This window comes from Pelmatolapia mariae, linkage group LG6 (assembly GCF_036321145.2).
Source record: "Pelmatolapia mariae isolate MD_Pm_ZW linkage group LG6, Pm_UMD_F_2, whole genome shotgun sequence".
Taxonomy (NCBI): domain Eukaryota; kingdom Metazoa; phylum Chordata; class Actinopteri; order Cichliformes; family Cichlidae; genus Pelmatolapia; species Pelmatolapia mariae.
Genome location: NC_086232.1, coordinates 4,340,029 through 4,360,872, shown reverse-complemented (window position 1 = coordinate 4,360,872; position 20,844 = coordinate 4,340,029). Strand labels below are relative to the sequence as shown.

The 20,844-nt window shown below is 38.9% G+C and overlaps 1 protein-coding gene across 2 annotated transcripts in view; it reads left to right on the top strand.

Moving 5' to 3' along the window:
* Positions 1–20,844, top strand: part of ttbk1a (tau tubulin kinase 1a) — a 54,332-nt gene that overhangs the window by 19,649 nt on the left and 13,839 nt on the right. For both annotated transcript variants that reach the window (XM_063475667.1, XM_063475668.1), the window contains 8 exons: positions 4,726–4,791; positions 5,508–5,600; positions 5,944–6,069; positions 6,150–6,304; positions 6,543–6,747; positions 8,040–8,212; positions 8,956–9,296; positions 10,358–10,539. In XM_063475667.1, the coding sequence (XP_063331737.1) occupies positions 4,726–4,791; positions 5,508–5,600; positions 5,944–6,069; positions 6,150–6,304; positions 6,543–6,747; positions 8,040–8,212; positions 8,956–9,296; positions 10,358–10,539 (1,341 nt within the window). The remainder of the gene's footprint in view (positions 1–4,725; positions 4,792–5,507; positions 5,601–5,943; positions 6,070–6,149; positions 6,305–6,542; positions 6,748–8,039; positions 8,213–8,955; positions 9,297–10,357; positions 10,540–20,844) is intronic.

The window sequence follows — 20,844 nt, the reverse complement described above, 5'->3', positions numbered from 1 at the left end:
GGTGGAACACACTGTGGTACCATACCCTCGTGAGCTTTAGTTGAACAATATTGTACAGCAAAAAGTAGTGCGTTGCTACAAAGATGGCTAGAAAAAGAAAATTAACAATGGAAGAGAGACAGACCATCATAGCACTTAAAAGTGTATGTCTTTTCTACAGAGAAATTGCAAATAAAGTCAAGGTGTCAGTGAGTACAGTTTCCTTCATCATCCAAAGGCACTCAGAAACAAACTGACAGGAAGAGGTCTGACAGACCCAAAGACACAACTGATTCAGAGGACAAGTTTCTGAGAGTTAACAGCTTGCTTGATAGGCGGCTCACAGGACAACAGCTTCAAGCACAGCTTAATAGTGGTCGTATAAGCAAGTCTCAGTTTCAACTGTGAAAATAAGACTTCAAGCTGCAGGTTTGACAGGATGAGTTGCAGCAAGAGAGCCATTGCTAAGACGTGAGAATAAAACAAAGGGACATGCCTGGACACCGCCATTGGACTACTGAAGACTGGAAGAAAGTATTATGGAGGGATGAATCAAAATTTGAAATCTTTGGTTCATCATTCAGGATCTTTGTACACCGTCGTGTAAGCGTGAGGATGGTTCCACAGTGTGTGGCATCAACTGCCAAATGAAGGAAGGAGGAAGTGTGATGATCTGGGGCTGTTTTGCTGGATCCAGGGTTGGTGACTTGTACAGAGTGAAAGGCACCCTGAACCAAAACAGCTACCACAGCATTCTGCAGCACCATGTAGTACCCTCTGGTATGCACCTAGTTGGTCAGGGGTTCATCCTACAGCAAGATAATGACCCAAAACATAAGTCCAAGCTATACCAGAACTACCTCAGGAAAAAATAACATGATGGTGAGCTTGAAAACATGAAGTGGCAGCACAGTCTTCAGACTTAAAGCCTATCGAGTTGGTTTGGGATGAGCTGGACGGAAGAGTGAAAGCAAAGCAACAGACAAGGTCCACATTTATGGGAACTTCTGCAACAGATATGGGAAGAACTTTCTGAAGAATATTTGATTTCTATTGTAGAAAGAATGCCATGGGTGTGTTCAGCTGTTCTATCTGCCAAAGGTGGCTGCTTTGATGAGTCAAAGTTTAGAATACATTTTGGTCTATAAATTGATTCCATGATTTCTTTTTTAACTCCAATTGCTTATCTGTACTATGCTTTCATTTCAGAGTGCAATGGGCCAATACACTGCATAGTTTTCAATAAAAATTGGAAAAACTTGTGTGTTCTTAAACTTTCGTCCTGTAGTGTAGGTTTGGATTTTTTTGACTCTTAATAATAAACACCTTAATTTAGAAACTGCATTTTGCATTTATTTCTGTTATCCTTCTAATTAATTGCTTTTTCATGTCACTGTATTAAGTTATCGGCTAGTAGGTGTCTTGCTTCTGTGTGGCAGAAGCAAGTACTTTTTTATGGTGAGACTAAAGGCCCCCAAAAATTGAATGTGTCAAGAATATTTTTCAGGCTCACCAAGTCAAGTATTCTTACTCATTAACACCACCAACACAAATTTGTGGCATTTATTTTTTCGAACCAAATCGATTTTTCCATGTTTTTGGGATACCAATGAATAGATCTGACCAAGATCACTGTATTTGGCAACAAGTGCACTAATAGCACAAATCTTGCACCTTTACTGAGTATACAAGGATATGGTAATAGTAAAATGATACAATTGTGTTCCCAAATCTGCTAAAAAGACTTCAAACTGCCTCACTGACATCCTGAAATATGTACGAATGCAGCTCCAATTCTGGGATCAAACCATAATATTCTCTAGCTGCCGCCTTCTTGTGGGAACTGGATGAACCCAGAATATCAGTTTGTTCCTTTTCTCATTTAGGAACATCAGGACCAGTTCGTTATCCCTTCATTTAAACTTCATTTTTTCTGTCTGTTTTATGAGGACGAATTTTCCACAAAAATACAACACGTTTGGTGTGTATATGGGTTACATGGGAAGATCCGTAAAATTTGGAATTTCATGTTGTTTTTACACAACAAATTCAGTGTGCAATCGCCTTTAGACTAACTGTCCAATAAATGTATAGATAGAAAAATTCATTAACTGATGTAAATCTAAAGACTCAAAGTTGAGTCATAAAAATGATTAAAAGTTAATTGTGTCTTTTTAAAAATGTATTTTTATCACATAAAGTTATTTATATAAACATATATACATAGATAAAGGCATTACGCAATCTATATATAATATCCAAACGCATAATCAGATTTTAACACTACTATTAAGAATAGGTCATAAAAAACAGCCCAAAAAACAAATATGAATAATATTAAAGTGGAATTATGTAAATTGATACTTGCGTGTGCAGATCACTCTGATGCAGTGTGTTCATCTGCTGGTGTCTTTGTGTCTTATTTTGCTTATTTTTCTTTTGATGTCAGAAACACATGTATAAAGATCACATTGATGTTAAACAGGATTGCATCTGTTTCTTTCTGAAGCTCCTGTACTACAGAGTTATGTTGACACTGGGTTGAATGTTTGATGCTATATATCCACTTGATCGTTTTGTTTACAAGTTACATGTTTTTAATGATTTATTTTGTCACAATACTTACAGTTTATTTTCATGCCAACACATAGGGTATGCTAAAGCCTGACCAGCACAATGTTGCTGTGAGTCAGCTGGGCACTAGATTTCAGTTTGCCAGAAAGAGCAGCACGTGCCTCTGGATCAAGTAAACAGAAATCCACATGTACCAACAACAATAACAACAACAATAACATAAACATAACACACAAATAGTTTGTAGAGGCTGAATCACAGTAAAATGGCTAGGCTAGTGGCTTCTTAACTGATTATCTGTTTACACTATTGACTTGCTCTTATTTGTACGTATTTATTATTTTGTCCATTTAGCCTTTACGTCTACACAGTAGTTCAGTAAGAGCACTTTCTGAATTTGTTTTTTTGCATGCACACCCTCTGCTGAAATACAGCACTTCAAAGTCCAGTGTTAAAAACATTTTTTATGTTTGGATTCAGCCGCAGCAAGCTACAAATGATATTTGATTAGTCTTATAGTCAAAACAAGCCTCCAGTCCATGTCGGTATTGGCAGTATTTACTGTTATGTGTGCCGAGTTAAATTGAAGTAGAGAGCATACCCAACTGAGAAGATAAGTAGGTTCAACTTCCAGTAAAATCAACAGCTCGAGGAAACTTTTCTCATCACAAGAAGAATGTTTTCCTCATAAAACAATTAATGAATAATAATTAAAAATATACAGTCAAGGTGTTAATAGTGTATGTAGCAGGTAAAGTTTGGGAATCCCTCTCACCCTGCATAATAATTCACTCTCCTTTCAACAAAAAAGATAACAGTGGTATGTTGAAAATAAATCAAATGTGAAAATCTGCAAAAACTACCCTTGTGTACCCTTGTAATTTTGATGATTTGAATGCATGTAACTGCTCAATAACTGCTTGATTACTTGCAACCCAAATTGGTTGGATTAGATCGTTAAGCCTTAAACTTCATAGACAGTTGTGTCCAATCATGACAAAAGGTATTTATGGTGGCCCATTGCAAGTTGTGCTTCTCTTTGACTTTCCTTTGAGAAGTGACAGCATGGGATCCTCAAAGCAACTCTCAAAAGATCAAACATCGCTCAGTATCATGGTTCAGAGGATAGCTACAAAAAGCTATCTCGGAGGTTTAAACTGTCAGTTTCAACTAAACCCAGGTCTGGCAAGCCATGAAAAATACAGGAACGGCATAGGCAGAGGATTGTGAGAATGATCACCCCAAAAGACCTGGAAGAAGATCTTTCTACAGATGGTGCATCTGCAGCACAATTTGCTCAAAGAACATCTGTATGGCAGATTGATGAGTAAGAAGCCCTTTCTGCGCTCACGCATCAGAGTCAGTTGTTGTATGTAAAAGCTCAAACCAGATTCATTGTGCTTTGGACTGAGGAGACGAAAGGCTTTACATGGCAGAAGAAGAGCACCCCTTTCTAAGAAAAACACCTGCTACCCACTGTCAAATTTGGTAGAGGTACCATCATGCTGTGAGCCTGTGTGACGAATTCAGGCCTTTGTTAAAGCTGAGAGTGGGATGAATTCAACCCAGTTCTTCAGGATAATGTTCAAGCAGCAGTCACAAAGTTGAAGTTGGGGTTGAATATTCCAACAAGACAATGACCCGAAGCACAGTTCAAACTGTAGAAAGGTGTTCAGAAGTAGAATGTTCTGGAATGGTGGTCACAGTCCCCTGACCTGAATATCATTAAAAATCTATGGGATGATTTGAAGCAGACTGTCCATGCTTGGCAATTTAACGGAGAGATTTAGTATAGAAAAATGGTCAAACATACCTCCATCCAGAATCCAGACACTCATCAAAGGCTATAGGAGGCGTCTAGAGGCTGTTTGATTTGCAAAAGGAGGCTCAACTAAGTAATGATATATCTCTATTGGGGTGCCCAAATTTATGCACCTGTCTAATTTTGTTATGATGCATATTGTATGTTAATCCAATAAACTTCATGTTATTGCTGAATCACTACTTTTTCCATAAGGCATGACATATATTAAAAGGAAGCTCACCCAATGATAAACACAAATTCAAAAAAAAAAAAAAGAGAGATTCCCAATCTTTTTCATATTAGTGTAACTGGATGTGAACTGGATGCTTGTTGTTGCAACTGCTGACTTTTTTGTATCCTCTTTTTAGCCAAGAACTGTGGCAGGTTTTAGAGGGACCGTCCGCTACGCTTCAGTCAATGCTCACAAAAACAAGGTCAGTACTGTTTGTTTGTCTTTAAAGTATAACCTCTGAGTTGGCCGCAGAGTTGGTGGTGAGCCTCTGTCAGCCTCTTGTACCTAGAAATGGTGCAAGAGGCTGGGAGAAGCAACGTGGATTTGTGAGGTAGAAGTTACCACTCTACCATCTACTGAAGAACACACTGTGGTAGAGGACCTTGGTACTCCCTAGCCCAGAGCTCTTAGTTCAAGTGCAAGAGACGGATCATTCTGCTCCTTTTTATTGATAAACAACAATGCACGTGGATGGAGGGGAATGTTAAAATGCATGAAGCATGTGACTTAACACACACTACTAGCTCCATCCCATTGGACACAAAAACCATCGGACATGTGCAGTTAACAAATATACAGATCAAATTGCCATCATCGTTCTATATTTTAGTAGGAATTTTGCCTTTTTGCAGTTTTGATGATTATGCTCCTGAACACACAGCCAATGTGCAGATTTTGTTTACAAAAGTTGCTTCATACTTGTGAAAGATAAATGCAACTCAAGCTAGTCTGATTTGATACTGAAACACCTAACCTTAATGCATTAAATATTCCATTAGATTACCTGTCACCCCACAACACCCTCTTAATTAGCAATTTTAATGACAGTCAGAAGTCAAGTCAAGTCAGTCAAGTCAGAATGTGAACATTCTGTTTAGAATGATATGCTAACAATGTCTTCCTGTTGTGCTCCTCCAGGAAATGGGTCGCCATGATGACCTTTGGTCATTGTTTTACATGTTGGTGGAGTTTGCTGTTGGGCAGCTGCCTTGGAGAAAGATCAAGGATAAGGTCAGAAGGTTTCTTGTTTCTAGTTTTTATATCCACCTTAGTTACTATTACTTGTTTTGGTAGTCCCTCCATGAATCATACAAGATGTTAAACATATTTAAAGGTCTGTCCTGCTTCTTTAAATACATCTATGTTTTACTTCTATTTAAAAAAGTCTGTCTGTGACCTTACATTATCCAAAAAGCAGTCAGAATTTGATCTGTTTTGATCAAAACTGATCAAGTTTTGAGTATGTCTACTACTGTGCCTATATATATATATATATATATATATATATATATGTATATATATATATATATATATATATATATATATATATGTTCTTGTCTTTTTTTCTGTTTAGGAACAAGTTGGTCAAATTAAAGAGCGTTATGACCATCAGCTGCTGCTCAAACACATGCCTTCAGAGTTTAAAATCTTTCTGGACCATGTTCTGGCCCTGGACTACTACACTAAACCAGATTACCAGGTAGATATAATAAAAGTTCAGAGGAGCAGTCTAATATTGAGACTTTGATTCACATTCATAAATTTGTGTATTTTTTCCAGCTGCTGATGTCAGTGTTTGAGAACAGTATGAAGGAGCGAATCATTACAGAGAATGAACCCTTTGATTGGGAAAAGGGAGGAAGTGATGTCACGTTGTCAACCAGTGCCTCCACCCAACCACAGCACAACACCCGACCTACTGCAGCCATGGTGGGGTAAGAACAAGCTGCAACCTCCTGTAAAATAAGTCTGAAATAGAAGTGCCAAAAAGGGAAGTTTCTCTAACAGCCACTAGCCATTTTTCTTTGATTTGTAAAGCTATGCAGACTGTATTAGAAAAAATTAGGTTAATATACCATAACAAAAAAGTTTTGTAAATTGCATGATTAGATTCAAAAGTATTTCTGAAATAACAGCATCTATGTAAAGATTTGTTATATTCTGTGTCCATAGAGCCATTGTGACTCCAGTTCCTGGAGACCTACAGAGGGAGAACACCGATGTTCAAGACGAGCATCTCAGTGATCAGGAAAATGCTCCTCCACCTCCACCGAGCCGACCCCCTGGGGAAACCGGTGTCCAGCATCCTGGAGAGACTGGAGAAGGCTGGGATGACACAGACTTTAACCGCAATAGACTCAGGATCAGCCTAACCAAGGTCTGAACCATCAGTTATAGGTTTTGGTAATGCCACAGTCCCATTAAATCGACCCCAGACTCAGGCCTCAGACACTAGAGGCCTTAGTTAGCATGCTAAATGAGGTACTACAACTAGGAGACTTAAAATGTGGCTTGTTTGGAAGAATTTACAGGAGGGGAAAACCTTTAAAAATAAAAATGGTAGCACAGTTTATATTTGCTAAACTGTGTCAAACCACAAGCCCTCTAGAACATTGTCCATTGGATAGACATGACCAAAGTGGAGGTTGGGCCACAACACAGCATGTCAGTACAAACACTGACTGTCAAGCAGAGTGGTGATGATTTGGGGTTTTTTTGAACTTCCAAATGGGATCATACAACAGATAATGATCCCAAGCACACTAGCTTGGGATCATTCTCTACAGCAGAATGACTGTGAATAATCAAGGTTAGCTCTCTCGTCTTGCCTGGAAACACCTCAGTGTTTCCCTGGATAAGCTAGAGGAGGGGGTCTGGATTTCTCTGCTCAGATTGCTGCCCCTGAGTAGCAGAAGAAAATGGATGTATGTCTCTCAATTTGAGAGACCGATTAAGCTATAGAGAAAACAATAACTTCGAGTTATTGCTGCTAAAGGTAGTTCTACCTGCTACTGAATCAGGGAGTGTACTTTTTCATAGGACTGCATGAAGTCCTGTGGAAATCCCTGAGATTTCACATGGACTTGTTTCATTAGAAACATAAGCAACATTTTTATCCAATTATTAGTTGATAAAAACAAAAAGTGGATTGCCTGAAAATATTTTTGTCATTACAGCCTTTTAGATGATTCTAAAATGTGTTAGTTGTTTAGTCTTAAGACATTTTGGTTCACATGAACCTTCTGCCATCGGTGGCTGCCCTTAACTCTACCCATATACTATCAGAAAATGTCATTTTTCTTTTTTCTTATTTTTTCTTCTTGCAAGTTTTGAAGTCTTGTACAAAAAAAAAGAATCACTGGTATCAAAATTTATTAGTTTTATCTCCAAAAAACATTTCTTTTGCTTGTCTCCAAAACATCATGTTAGCTTTTAGGCTTAGGGTTGCTGTTATTTATGCTGCTGAGTTAATTCCAGAAAGTTGATTCTGTTCATCTGGACGTAGCATTTTCAGTGGGAGAAACATTTCGTCACTTATCCAAGCTCGCTCACCCATTTCCTTACCTGGATGATTGAGCATGCATCAAGACAAAGTTGACTTAAGGAAGTCGTTTTAGAGTTGCCTTCCAGAGTGTTTAAATGGTTGCTCACTTTTTTATCATTCTTCAGGGGGCTCAGGAAGAGGAAGCAATTCGAGGGGCCTGTCCAGTGTCTCCTGTACGAGGTGTAGGACCCGAGTCCCCAACAGGACAGGGTCGGTCCTTACGATATCGGCGGGTCAACAGCCCAGAATCTGATCGTCTTTCTGCAGCTGAGGGCCGGGCTGACGCCTATGGACAGAGGTGACAGTAAAGTATAGAAAACAACAAAGGTGGTTTTAGGTGAAGAGACAGCATTTCATGTTACTTTTGGTAACAAACAACAAATATGAAAGCATTTTCCAGTTTAAAAAAATAAACATAAGCCAAACTCAACCTGCCTATTGAAAAATAAAATCACACCAAAGATTAGAATTAATTAATTAAGAGGCCTTTGCTCTAAAAGAATTTGATCTCAACTTTTTGAATCCACATAAACCAGAAATGTACAAAAGAGATTCAACTTTACTGTTTAGTCTTCAGAGATCTGAGAGTTTCACCCGTCTTAACTAGATTTGAATGACTTGGATTTGGCTCTGAGATTTTGCTTGATTTTGATTGTTGAGAATTCATTTGGATACACTTCAAAGACCGAATCTTTTTAATGTGAAACTTGGCTTCAAAGTTTCTGTTACCATGACTTGACTTGGACGTGTCTGAACTGACCGAGGTTTGTAATGAACTTCACATTCTGTATGTCATATGTGTTATATGATATGGATCGGTGCTGAACCGAGACTTAAGATTTCCTTTGAAAAATCAACTAGTCTGGGCTATATTTAAAATCGACTTTGCTTTACCCTTAAGAAGTTTAAACCTGAGCTTTAAATTGAACTGAATAATGAAACAAAAAGCTGAAAAAGTATTTTTACCAGGTTGTTAAGCTGTAGAGGAGTCATAGTCCCATATCCTTCTATTTTGTACACATTTGTTTGTGTGTCCACCAGGTCTAGGATGGACATCCTCGGTTCTCCATCTCGTCACGTCTACTCCTCCCAGCCGGCTCAGATGCTGTCTGTTGACCCCGGCTGCCGTGGAGATCGTCAGGTCAGTGGCCGCCAGGAAGTGTCCGTGGCATCCGTCGACCAGGAGGCCCACAGCAACGCCTTTATTCGTTCTGTACCGCTGGCAGAGGAGGAAGACTTTGATAGCAAAGAGTGGGTGATCATTGACAAAGAGGCAGAGCTGCGAGACTTTCTTCCAACCACGTCAGGAACTACTGACGAGGAGCCTGAGGAGCTACGCCCTCTGGAGGAACAGGAGGAGAGGAGGCGACTCAGGGCTGGAGGTAGGAGATAAAAAGAAGATTTTTAGTCATAAAACTGAAATGAACAGGATAAATATAATAAAAATGGTTGGTTCATCAGGGCAGGGCACTATTTGAAATGTTTCAGTGCTAGTGTTAATCTGAAACCTTAGCTTTGGTGCCATCTTCCATAAGTTTGGTTGTTACCTAGGAGCCGATAGGATAGGAGCCCTGTTCTATTGACAAAATAGATCTCTTTAAAAGTGGTGAATTCTAAGTGGATTGGAAGCAAGTCTCCATTTTATCAACAGTCATTAATAAAAAAAATAACAATAAATAATAGTGAATTATTAGGAAAACAAAAATGAAAACCAGACTAAATAAAGTGCTAAATCTATCAAATAGAGGCAGAATGAGGGAATTCAACAAATAAAACAAGTGTTTTGATGGAAATTATGAAACAGGTAAAATCAGGCAATCTAATTGGGTTGTTGTCTGTGACAATACCACCCTGAAAGTCAGAGTCATTCCTTTTGGGGAAATATTGTATTATCAGTGGAATTGCTTTCTGTAGGTACCTTTGCTGAATTTAGGACTCTGTACCTAAACCGGCTTTGTTCCTAATAATATCTCCATATTGCTAAACACTGAAAATAACTCGAAGATTCATTCGCTGTAGCAAAGTTACGACTAACTGGCTACCCGTAAATTGCTCAACTGCTCGCTAATGTTATCTTTTTTTAAAGACACTGGACAGTTTTGCAGTGGTTGCACAATAAATCTCAAGATGAATTAAATAGCTAGATGTTTTAATTAATTTTTTTAAATACATTAAAGCATAATTATATAAAAGCAAACTAGAAACTGAGACCATTTGCCTTCAAAGCAAAAGTTTTAAACTTAAGGCACAACTTTTACTTTGAAACTGAATGTTCTCTGTTTCTGGTTTGCATCACACTTTTTCACTACCGCTCAATGGTTCAGTGAATGTTTGCAGACAAGTTGGCATCTTGCAAACTGCAAGTGACTGTGGCAGCCTGTTAGTGACTAAAGTAAACACAAGGAGGTTTTGACTGCAGAATTGTCTTTGGTTTCCTTTGCAGGAGCGGAGCCAGTAGTTCGTCCAAAGACTCACACGCGGGAGAGCAGCCGGGGGATGCTAACGCTAACAGAGGAGGAAGCATCAAGGAAAAGTGGTGGCAGCCCAGCACAGTCGCCCTGTCATTCTCTGCCATCAGGACGTCCTCGCCGGAGAGAGTCTGAGCCCACTGGACCTCAGAGACCGGTAAGAGACCCAGCCAGCCAATAACACAAGAGTTTAGTTCTTTGATGGCATGTTTGCGGACAAATGAGCGGACTTGACGACTGCAAAAGAGGTTTATTCTTTGATGTCAGTACTTGATTCTGAATGCTCAGACACTGACATATCGAGGCACAGTGCACGCTCCGGCTCATTTATCTGCCTGCCAACATACAACTTAAAAGACAAATCCAGCATGATCAGAGGTTTTGCAAATTTATATTCTTCCCTCTTTATCAGTGATGATGATTTACAATTTACTTTAAGAGTCTTTAAAATGGTGCCAATTTATAAGTTGGTTGTGCAGGAAAAAAACAAGTGTTGGAATGGAAACACTTATTACAAGTGTAAAGGTGCCCTTAGGCATTCAATGGCCACTAAGTCAGACTGTGGTGGTGCTGAGAAACAAACTGCTGGATAAATGAAGCAAGAAGAACTTGAAACTTGAATTTAGAAATTGGACACTAATATTTTCTGTTTGTAGACATGAAAGAGCATGTTGAGGCAGACCATTTTTGGAACATCCAGCTGTCCCATCCATCTCTATGTCCATCTGTCCATCCATCCATCAGTTCATCCACCTTCTTCAAACTTATCTCAAAACCTTTATTCTTATACTGATGAGTATATATTTTTTTTAATCACAATTAGTTAATTCAATCAGTGTTTGCCTTACTAAAATATGATCTAAAGTTAACACACAAACAGACTAGTTAAATTAAGAAATGCCTAATCAAACAACAAGTAATCAAGACGAGGAATATGTGCTTTCCTTCTTCTTCTCTATATCCTTCATATCGTAATCATGGGACTGCTACAGACTTCAAGTGCAATAGAGCAATAGTGCAGGAATCTGTCTATAGATTGCAGAGAATCAGACAGTCCACCTACTTTTTGGATAATGAGCAAAATATTTCGGGTCATGCTGGACTTGTCCTAAAAAGACCACGGTGATAAGAGGGGAACAGACACCTGCAGGAGTTTGTTTTCAGATTCGAGGCAGCTCTGTCTTGACCACCAGTCACATGTACAGTAGTTGTTCTGTTCAATTACCATCATCCAAAAGATCCTCTGGCAGGTTAAATGCTGACCTTTTTTTTAGCTAATTTTAATTAGCCAATTTTTAAAATTAAATAGTTGTAAGCAATGCTGAAAATATAATGCCCAGTACAGAAAAAATCAAAAAAATCACCAGACCTGGGAAATCAAAACAATAGTAATTTTGATAGGATTTAGCTACAGAGTGAGTTAAGACAGCTACATTTTAAAATGCTTTACAGACAGGAGATGTCTATACCAAGTGCCTTAGTTCATTTCTTCCCACCAAATGCCAAGATTTGAAATACTCTCTCGCTTAGGCATGATACAGAAATAAGACAGACATTAAAAACCAGCAAAATATACTTTTTTCTGAATACATTATTTATTACAAACTACTAATCTTTATCAAGTGATATCTGCTATGCAGAATGTATAAACAAGAGGGAAGATTTTTCATAGGTTTCAACTATTTAGATTTTTTTCTGTAGGCTAAATTCTGTTTAATAATCATATTAAACAGAACCACCACCTTTCTCTGAGTGTTTTTTTCTCAGTTTTGTTGAGTGAAGTTCTAGTATTTATTTAGTCTTTTACTAATTAGTATCCACCTGTGAGGTGCACCTGTATTAGGCAAATCAAGCTTGTTAGCATTAGCTGCTAACTGAAAAATTTACCATCTTATCCAATTATGGCCACTTGTGACAGCAGCTGAAATTCTAACATCAAAAATTCAAAATGCAGAGTTGTGTAAAGTCACAGTGGATTTGTCCATATTGCACAATCTATGAGACTGACTTCCATTTGGAGTCTGTCATTCTTTGCATTTTTGCATTGTTGTTCATTGGTAAACTACAGTAAAGTAACTACAAACTGCAGTTTGTTTAACTAACTCTGTTTCAGATATCTAATTACTGTTGCCACAATCAGCTTCATTTTGACCCAGAATATTACTGATGGTTTATTTTTTACAACTGCCCATGACTCATGAAATACAGATTTAACTGTGTAGCTGTGAGACTTGTCTCTTTCTAGTCCTTGAGACAGATTGATGTCTTTTCACACAAACACACACTCACGTCTGGTGATATTGTGATTGGGGAATGTAGACAGATGGAAATTTACTCCAGAATAAAAATGGCCGATTTTCCAGAGATTGATGTCCACATTGAATACATTTTCAGCTGAAGCTGTACATCCAGTGACAAAATTCCCCACTGGAGGAAGTAAAGGTGTGAAGGTTGTTGTAGTGTTGTGTGGGTGGCATTTACTGTTATGACAGCCTAATCTTTATGTTTAGTTGCGTAACCCTATCATTATTTCAATTGATTGTTTATTTTTCATGATCAAGCTCTTTTCCTAATCTCTGAATTCTGGCTTTGTGACATAAAGTTTGAAAAGTGTGTTTTGCAGAAGCAACCAATAATGGTGTTCTTGTCTGGTTATAGGGTGATAAAAAGAAAACACATCTTTCTTGTGCTTTCTTCATGGTGAAATGCAATAGATTTGTGAATGAAAGCTGTAATGTGGATGAATGTTGTTGCGATGGTTGAGTATGAATATTATTATTTCGTTTTTGTGTGTTTGGTGTAGGGAAAAAAAGAAAAAATTGTGAAACAAAAAAAAGGTTTTCCAAATGTAAAGCACAATCAAAATATATTTTGTCATGTTAGAGAAGTTTTTCAAAAGTCTGATCATTTTTATGTTGCACTCTGCTCACTGTAATGTCTCATAGATTGAGTCCAAAATAGTTAGCTAAGAAGCCACTAATTATAGTCGCTTGTGCTGATAGCTGATTGTAACCCATTGCTTCACTGTTTTGTTGATGGGCAATGTAGGCTTTTCTTTGTCGTGTGAGTGTCCTGCAGAGGTGGCAGAAGAACAGACATTCTGTACTTAAGTAGAAGTACAGATACTAGTGTTGAAAAATACTCTAGTAAAAGTTGAAGTAGTGATTCAAATTCTTTACTCAAGTAAAAGTGAAAAAGTACAGGCTCTGAAATGTACTCCAAGTAAGGAAGTAAAAAGTAGCTCTTTGGAGGACAACTGTGCAAAGCTAACTGAACCTTGTGCTATATTAATGTATTAATGTAATAATAAAATTATATCAGGGAATAAAGACTTTATTTCAGTCTAAATTTGAATTCAAATAATTTACTCAGCTTGAATTATTTATGTAGAACATGAGCAGAGAAAAAGACAAGCTCTATTTTCTTTCTTTGTACTCAGGAAATGAGTACAGTCAGGGGTTACAGTGGGATTCAGTGGGTGGGGGAACCCTAAAATCAGTTTTGATGGTTCAGCGTGGGGAAAAGAAGCACCGCTCACAATAATTTCTGTTGAGAGCTCCAATAGATTTTCTTAATGAAGAGACTGTGATCTGCTGAACTGCTCTTTGCAGATTTATACACTTGAATTCAACCAAATGTAAGAAGATGTTTCACGAGTGGTCCTGGCTGACTTACATTCTCTGCACTAATAGTTAGGGCTGCCACAAACGATTATTTTGATAGTCGACTAGTCACCGATTATTTTTGCGATTAGTCGACTAATCAGATCATGCAGCCATTGGACGTAAAACGTACAGCTTATTGCACCAGCAGCATCTGCTCTTATATAACTATCATTAGCTTACAGCTTGAAGTGTTTAAGGTATGTGCTAACTAAAAATAAAGACAAGATGATAATTTATTAAATTTTAATTAAACTTGCAGATTGTTTCAGTGGAGTTTAATAAACTCAGCCGTCTGCTCCTTGCTATCTAAAATATAACAGGACACTGGAGTAAATTCTCGAGCATCTCACACTTCTGATAATCAGTTGTCTGCTTGACATTTATTCAGCTGTGTAAAAACTATAACTTTAATCTCAGCCAAACCGATTTACTCAGGAACAAATAAAATACTGAAAAAAGCCAAACAATAACATTTTTAAATTATCTAAGTGACTTATATATCATGTTTAACCTGAGTAGTGAAAGACGGCGGTGGGTTTGAAAACGATTTGCCGGGAGTCCGGTGTTCTCAGCGGCTCTAGTGAGCCTTGAACCCCGGCTAGCTATTGAGCTGGTGGGTAACAGATGTCTCTGAAAACGTCGGAGCGCTTTTGAAAATATGTGGTGTCCTGATAAACTGAGCAGATATTTGAGGTTTACACAGCTACATTCTCGCCTGAAAATATGTTAAATGTTTATTTTGTGACCCAGAAAGAATAATAAGAGTAATATTAAAACTAACTAGCGGCCGCCATTGTTGGAAACGGAGTAGGGCCGCGCTATGAATTCTGGGATAGGTTGGGCCACGAAGTATACACCCGACCCATCCTTTAAATCTGGGGAAATGAAGGGCGCATTTGTCGGCCACATTTGTCGGAGTCTTCGAATTTGGACAGGCTTCGTCGTGTTGCTGTAACGTAATTGGCCTACAAATGCGGGCACAGGAGGATGTGGTTCCTGAATTTGGACACAGCTACGATACCGGACACTGCTTATTCTTCGGGGTTTATCGGCAGCTGGCATCCTTGTACATGCAGTGCTGCCATCTTCTGTTTAAGTCCGTTATTACACTCTTAAATCCTACTACATAGTCCTGCGTCTTTTGGGATCTTACAAAGCTTCAAACGATGTGTCGACTATTAAATTAGTCGTCGACGATTTTGATAGTCGACGTAATCATGACTAGTCGACTAATCGTGGCAGCCCTACTAATAGTACACTGTCTATGCTGACTTTATACTAGATCGCCACTGTGCACCATTCATACACTGTTCTTTACTTTAAATCCATCACAGTACAGCAAACTAACCTGTTTATCCTGCACTAACCTGCAGTTTTATTTGTGCAGCCTTTAAATAACATAGTTAGTCTACCTTAATGTGTTTTGTAGCGTGTTTCACAATAAGAAAAAACATAATGTCATATGTAAAGACCCAATAGCTGTTTCCCAATTCCTAAGCCGCATCCTTCGAAGGACCTGGCCCTTGCGGTCTACGTAGGCCCGGGTTCTTCGAAGACCGAGAAGGCTGGAAGTCTCGGTGAAGTTTAATATACTCAGCCATCTTCTCCTTGTTATCTAAAATATAACAGGACATTGGAGTAAATTCTCAACCATCTCACACTTCTGTTTAAGCAGTTTTCTGTTTGACGTTTATTCAGCTGTGTGAAAACTTAAATCTCAGTCAAACCAGTTTACTCAGGAACAAATAAAAAAGCCTTACAATAACATTTTTAAGTTGTCTAAGTGACTTATATATCATGTTTAACCTGAGTAGCGAAAGACCGCAGGGGTCTGAAAACAATGTGCCAGGAGTCCAGTGTTCTTGCTGGCTCTAGTGAGCCTTGACCTCCCAGTCAGTTATCGAGCTGGTGGGTAACAGATGTCTCCGAAAACGTCAGAGCACTTTTGCAAATATGTGATGTCTTGATAAATCGAGCAGATATTTGAAGTTTACACAGCTACATTCTTGCCTGAAAATATCTTAAAAGTTTATTTTGGGACCTAGAAAGAGTAATATTAAAACTTAGTAGCGCTATAAATTCTGGGATAGTTTGGGACACGAAGGATACACCCGACCCATCCTTCATATCTGGGGAAATGAAGGACGCATTTGTCGGCTGCATTTGGAGCAGCCTTCGAATTGGGATCAGCCTTCGTCGCCTGGCTGTGATATAATCGGCCTACAAATGCGGCCTCCAGCTGGACCTTTAGCTAGCAACATGTTGTGCATCAAACTGCACACAAACAATTTGTGTGTTTGCTGATCTTTGATGAGTTGATAGACGCGCCATATTTTAAATTACCTGCCACTTAAAAAATGTTGTTCCCTTTTATGTTCTTTTGTAGTGCTAGCTAGATGCTAAAGTACAGCAACCACAACTTATGGACACCTGAAGTCGTTTGAGTGTCTCCCCCCCCCCCCCCCAAAAAAAAAAAATTTGATTATAAGACTACTCCAGGGCAAGTATATTCTTGAGAAATATATTTTCTCAATTATAATTAGATTACCCTATACAATACCTTCTCAAATACCCTTTTAATATCAAAATACCTTCTTATACAAATGGTACTGATATTTTTATTTTAGTGGTACAGCTTGTCCTATTTGCTTAACCCAGCATGAAATTTGAAATTTGAATGAAAACTCTAAATTTTCTTCATTTTTCTTAGTAAGAATTTCATGTTGTTAAAAGCAGAAAATTGCCATGACATTCGTGCACATGACGAGTGTATGGAAACCTAAGATCCCAACGACATTATGATTATAAACTTGGCAGAAAAAGTAAGGAAATGTGAGTTTGTTCTAGTATTTCTTTATCATACTGCTTCTTGGTAATCAATCCTCTGCCTGTTTATTTCCCCTTAAATGGTGCCAAGTGCGTGAGGAAAATGAAATTCGGGCTCAGCAGAGCTAAGTATGTTGGCTACACCAATGAAAAACTTGCTAAATCGTCTCTTCCAAAGAGCTTATTCTGCTATTGACTCTTGTTTTGAGGTTCTGGTACCCCAGTAACTAAGAATCTGGTGCCTGATTAGCAGTGTTTGTGAGCATGGACCCAGTGGTCCGCAGCGGTCATTGGTTTCTACCAGCTGTCTCTGTGAAGCTGTCAGCTGTCTCTACCATGCCATGTTTGATTTACTTGGATCAGGTCACATGTCATAAGGCAACTTCAAGCTGGTGTTCCACAAAACCAACCACTTTTTGGAGTGAGGCTTATTGGCATCTCCAAGTGAAAGAGCAAGATTCATATATCAAGGGACGTCAGAGACAGGCTGCAAAATATGTGTCCCAAGAAGATGATACCACAAGAATACTGTTTTCTTACCCCGACAGCACTTAGAATCTGTAGGCTGTCTTCTATATGTACCGGAACAAACTCCACACAGCCAATCTTCAGTCCCATAGGTCAGCCAGGAGGCCTGCCATGACTGTACCCATAGGGTAACAGTTTTTGGTTGAGGCAATGTGATGGTGTGGGTGGGTGCTATTGAGATGAGGTTCCAGTAGCAAACCCATGTCTCCACAGTCCACCTCGTCCCTACAGTGCAGGGTTTATCAGAGACTTCTTCTTGAATTTGGGAGTGGAGAGGATTGAATGGCCTACCTGCAGTCCTGACCTTGATGCTTAGGTGTGCTGTTTGTGCCAGAATGACCAACACAACCACACTGGCTTACTTGCAACAAATGATGGTTGAAGAATTGGATACCATCCCACAACTAAGCTGGTGACCGGCATGAGGAAGAGGTGGTGCCATGCTGTTGTGGCTATGTATGGTTCTTCCACATGCTGCTGTTTGTTAAATGAATAAACTGTTAAACTGCCAGTGTGTCTTGTTTCTTCAAACTTAATCATCCAATACAATGAAACAACACCAAACAGGACTCAATAACAGAATAAACTGTTTGGCATTGGCAGAGGGGATTTGGCTAGTTTTTTATGGGTGCAACCCAAATACTAAACTCTGCTGCTTAACCAATGCTATCTAACAGCATAATATTTATTGCCAGGAAGCATTGTTACAATAAAGCAATACTTGAGCAAACAAAAATTTCCTTATTTTTTATGCTAAGTTTATATATGCTGAGTTTTGACCAAGTTAAAGTAAACAAATAAAAACATAAAAACAAACAGCACTTTGTTATGGAGGACCAAACTAGGGACCAAAAAGAAATTAAACTTCATTTTAATAAATAAATAGATTAAATACATTTTAGTACATTTGTCTTGAGAATGGGGCTAGAAGAAATGTCATGGGATCATCTAATGGGTTCATTCTCTGAAAACCAAGAACTTTTCATGACACAGGATTCTTAGTTGTGTGTGTGTGTTTATTGTGTGTGCTTGGGAATTTCTCAAGAATAATTTCTATGGAAATGGCACAATAGAAGTAGAGGAAAAGGTGGGGGGATGGGGTTGGGCGGTGGGCGGTGGGGAGGTGAGCACAACAATTGCTTGGTTCTCCTTAGAGGAAAAACTGAACTGAATTCTGCGTATGAAGAGCCGGTTATGTGGAAAACTAATGTGGAATCACTGAATTTCACATTAAGCTCACTTTGTATTTTCACATCATTTTCATTTTCCTTAGCAGGATTTTCTTCATGGATGTGATTTTATATTAATTTAAATCTACGTTTGATTTTTTTAGTTGAATTACAAATTTGTGACCATTTGAGTTGTCCATTATTTATTTACAAATAGGTCAGGTTTGGTCCTCCATACTTGGTGGCTGCTGTTTACAGGCTGGACGTGCAACATCATCACTGAAATTTCACTTTATCTGCAGTGAAGCAGGATACCTTTTAAGCCCGTGTCAGTGGAAAATCCGTATGCACAAATTAATTTTAGCGCTTTTTAGTGAGCTCTTCTTTGACTTTCCTTTGTTTTCGCGACGATTGTCATCTCTAGACTCAGAGCAAGCTTGTCTGCTGCCAACCATCGAGGACTGCCATTGTCTTTTCTGCGTCAATTCTTTTTCCCGCTCCCACATAACTACTGATGCCTTTGCCCCCAACCTATCGCTTTAAAAGTACACAGTATGTCAAGTTTGACTCATCTGAGGAGACAAAGAAAAGAGCGAGGGTGCCATTGGGACAACACAAGAAGAAATAAAGTGATGTTTCGGGGTAAGCACAGTTTAGGAATAGTCCTTTACCTCTGTTCTCTCACTGAATTTCTGTTCTTCCTCTTCCTTTTTCTTCTGTTCAAACATATTTCCTCCCTTTTCCCTCCATTGTGTGTTTGTGTTTTGTGTGCTTGATGACTCATCTCTTTTTTGTGTTCCCTGTTTCTTTTTGTACCTCCAATGGTAATTTTTCATTCAGAAAACAAAAGCTCAAACTGACCAGACTAGTGAGATACAGTATGTGCAGCGCTTGTGCTGGTGCCTTTGTGTCCTTTTAAGTGCTTTGTCGGGGAAAGTGTCTTCATCGTCATTTTCCCAGTCTGATCCAAAAAGCTAGTCAATTGGTGTAACTGTCCAGTTAAGTTTCTAATAGCTTCTAAATAGTTTCTGATAACTGTAACTTTAGAGTGCCAGGTTTACACCAGCACTCCACCAGCTTCTCTCCCCAAGCACCTTTTCTCACAACATTTAAGCTGAGGGCTTTTGACAGAAGTGAGCATCAATCAGCTTTCTCCTGTCTAACCTGTCTAACGTCATGGAGGGGTAGGAGAAAAGGGCAGGAAGTCAAACCAATGTTGGGTTGTAGCTGTAAGAAAATCTGAAATTTATTGTTTGCTTGTTTTTTTTTTAAATAAATAATTAATTTAAACTTTTTTAACCTCACTTCCCTCTTTCTGGTTGATCTGTTTGCAGTTGGAGGAGGACAGGCACCAACCACGGCCCAACCAACTGAGGAGGCTGGCCTCCTATGTCTTTTCTTCCTCCACCCTTGAGACAGAGCAGTATCCTCATGGAGGAGGGAACTTTATCCAGAGGAGCCGCTCAGCTGAGAGCAGCCCAGCACACGTCAACGCCACTGCTACTTCAACCCGCCGGCGGCATGCTGGCACTCTGCCGACCCCTGGCAGCCCACGGAGCAGACACTCTGTTCTGAATATGTCGAGGGCACAGCTGCAGCACGTGTTAGCTAAGCTCATGAACAAGAACAACAGCTGAGAGATGGACTCAAACGCATATTAAATTAACACATGTGTTAAGTAGACACATACACAATACACACATACTGTATGCAGGGTTGGTCACACCAACTTGGGGCCCGGTGCAGTTTGGCCTCTCACTTCCTTTCGTTCCACTACATGTTCCACCATTTGTGTTCCACAGTCAAGATCATCTCTGGTGCATTTGCTCTGATTAAGAGCACCAACTTTTAAAATACTAATTATTTTATTAGTATTTATCCATAAATCTTTAAATTTCATTGGCCCTAAATAAAATGTGTAGAATGCTTCAAAAGGCCCTTAAATTACGAAGCATCACTGGTGAGCTGGGAAGACATTTGACTTGTGTCAAAACAAGGAGTATACTTATTAATACCAAAATAAAACACAGCTTTGCCTTTGTATTTGGTTTATTAGATATTTCTGGCCAGCTCTGCATATACAAATATTCTAATGAATGTACACATAAATAAATCAGACGTGATACAAACAGCACACTAAGAGCCAGACATGGTCATGAAACAAAACAAGCCATATTACTGGCAGACAGCAGCACTGCTAAGCTGGTAAACACTTAGTATCACACACACATTCACAGTCACGTAGCTCTATCAATTGTAAGAAGAGGAACAGAA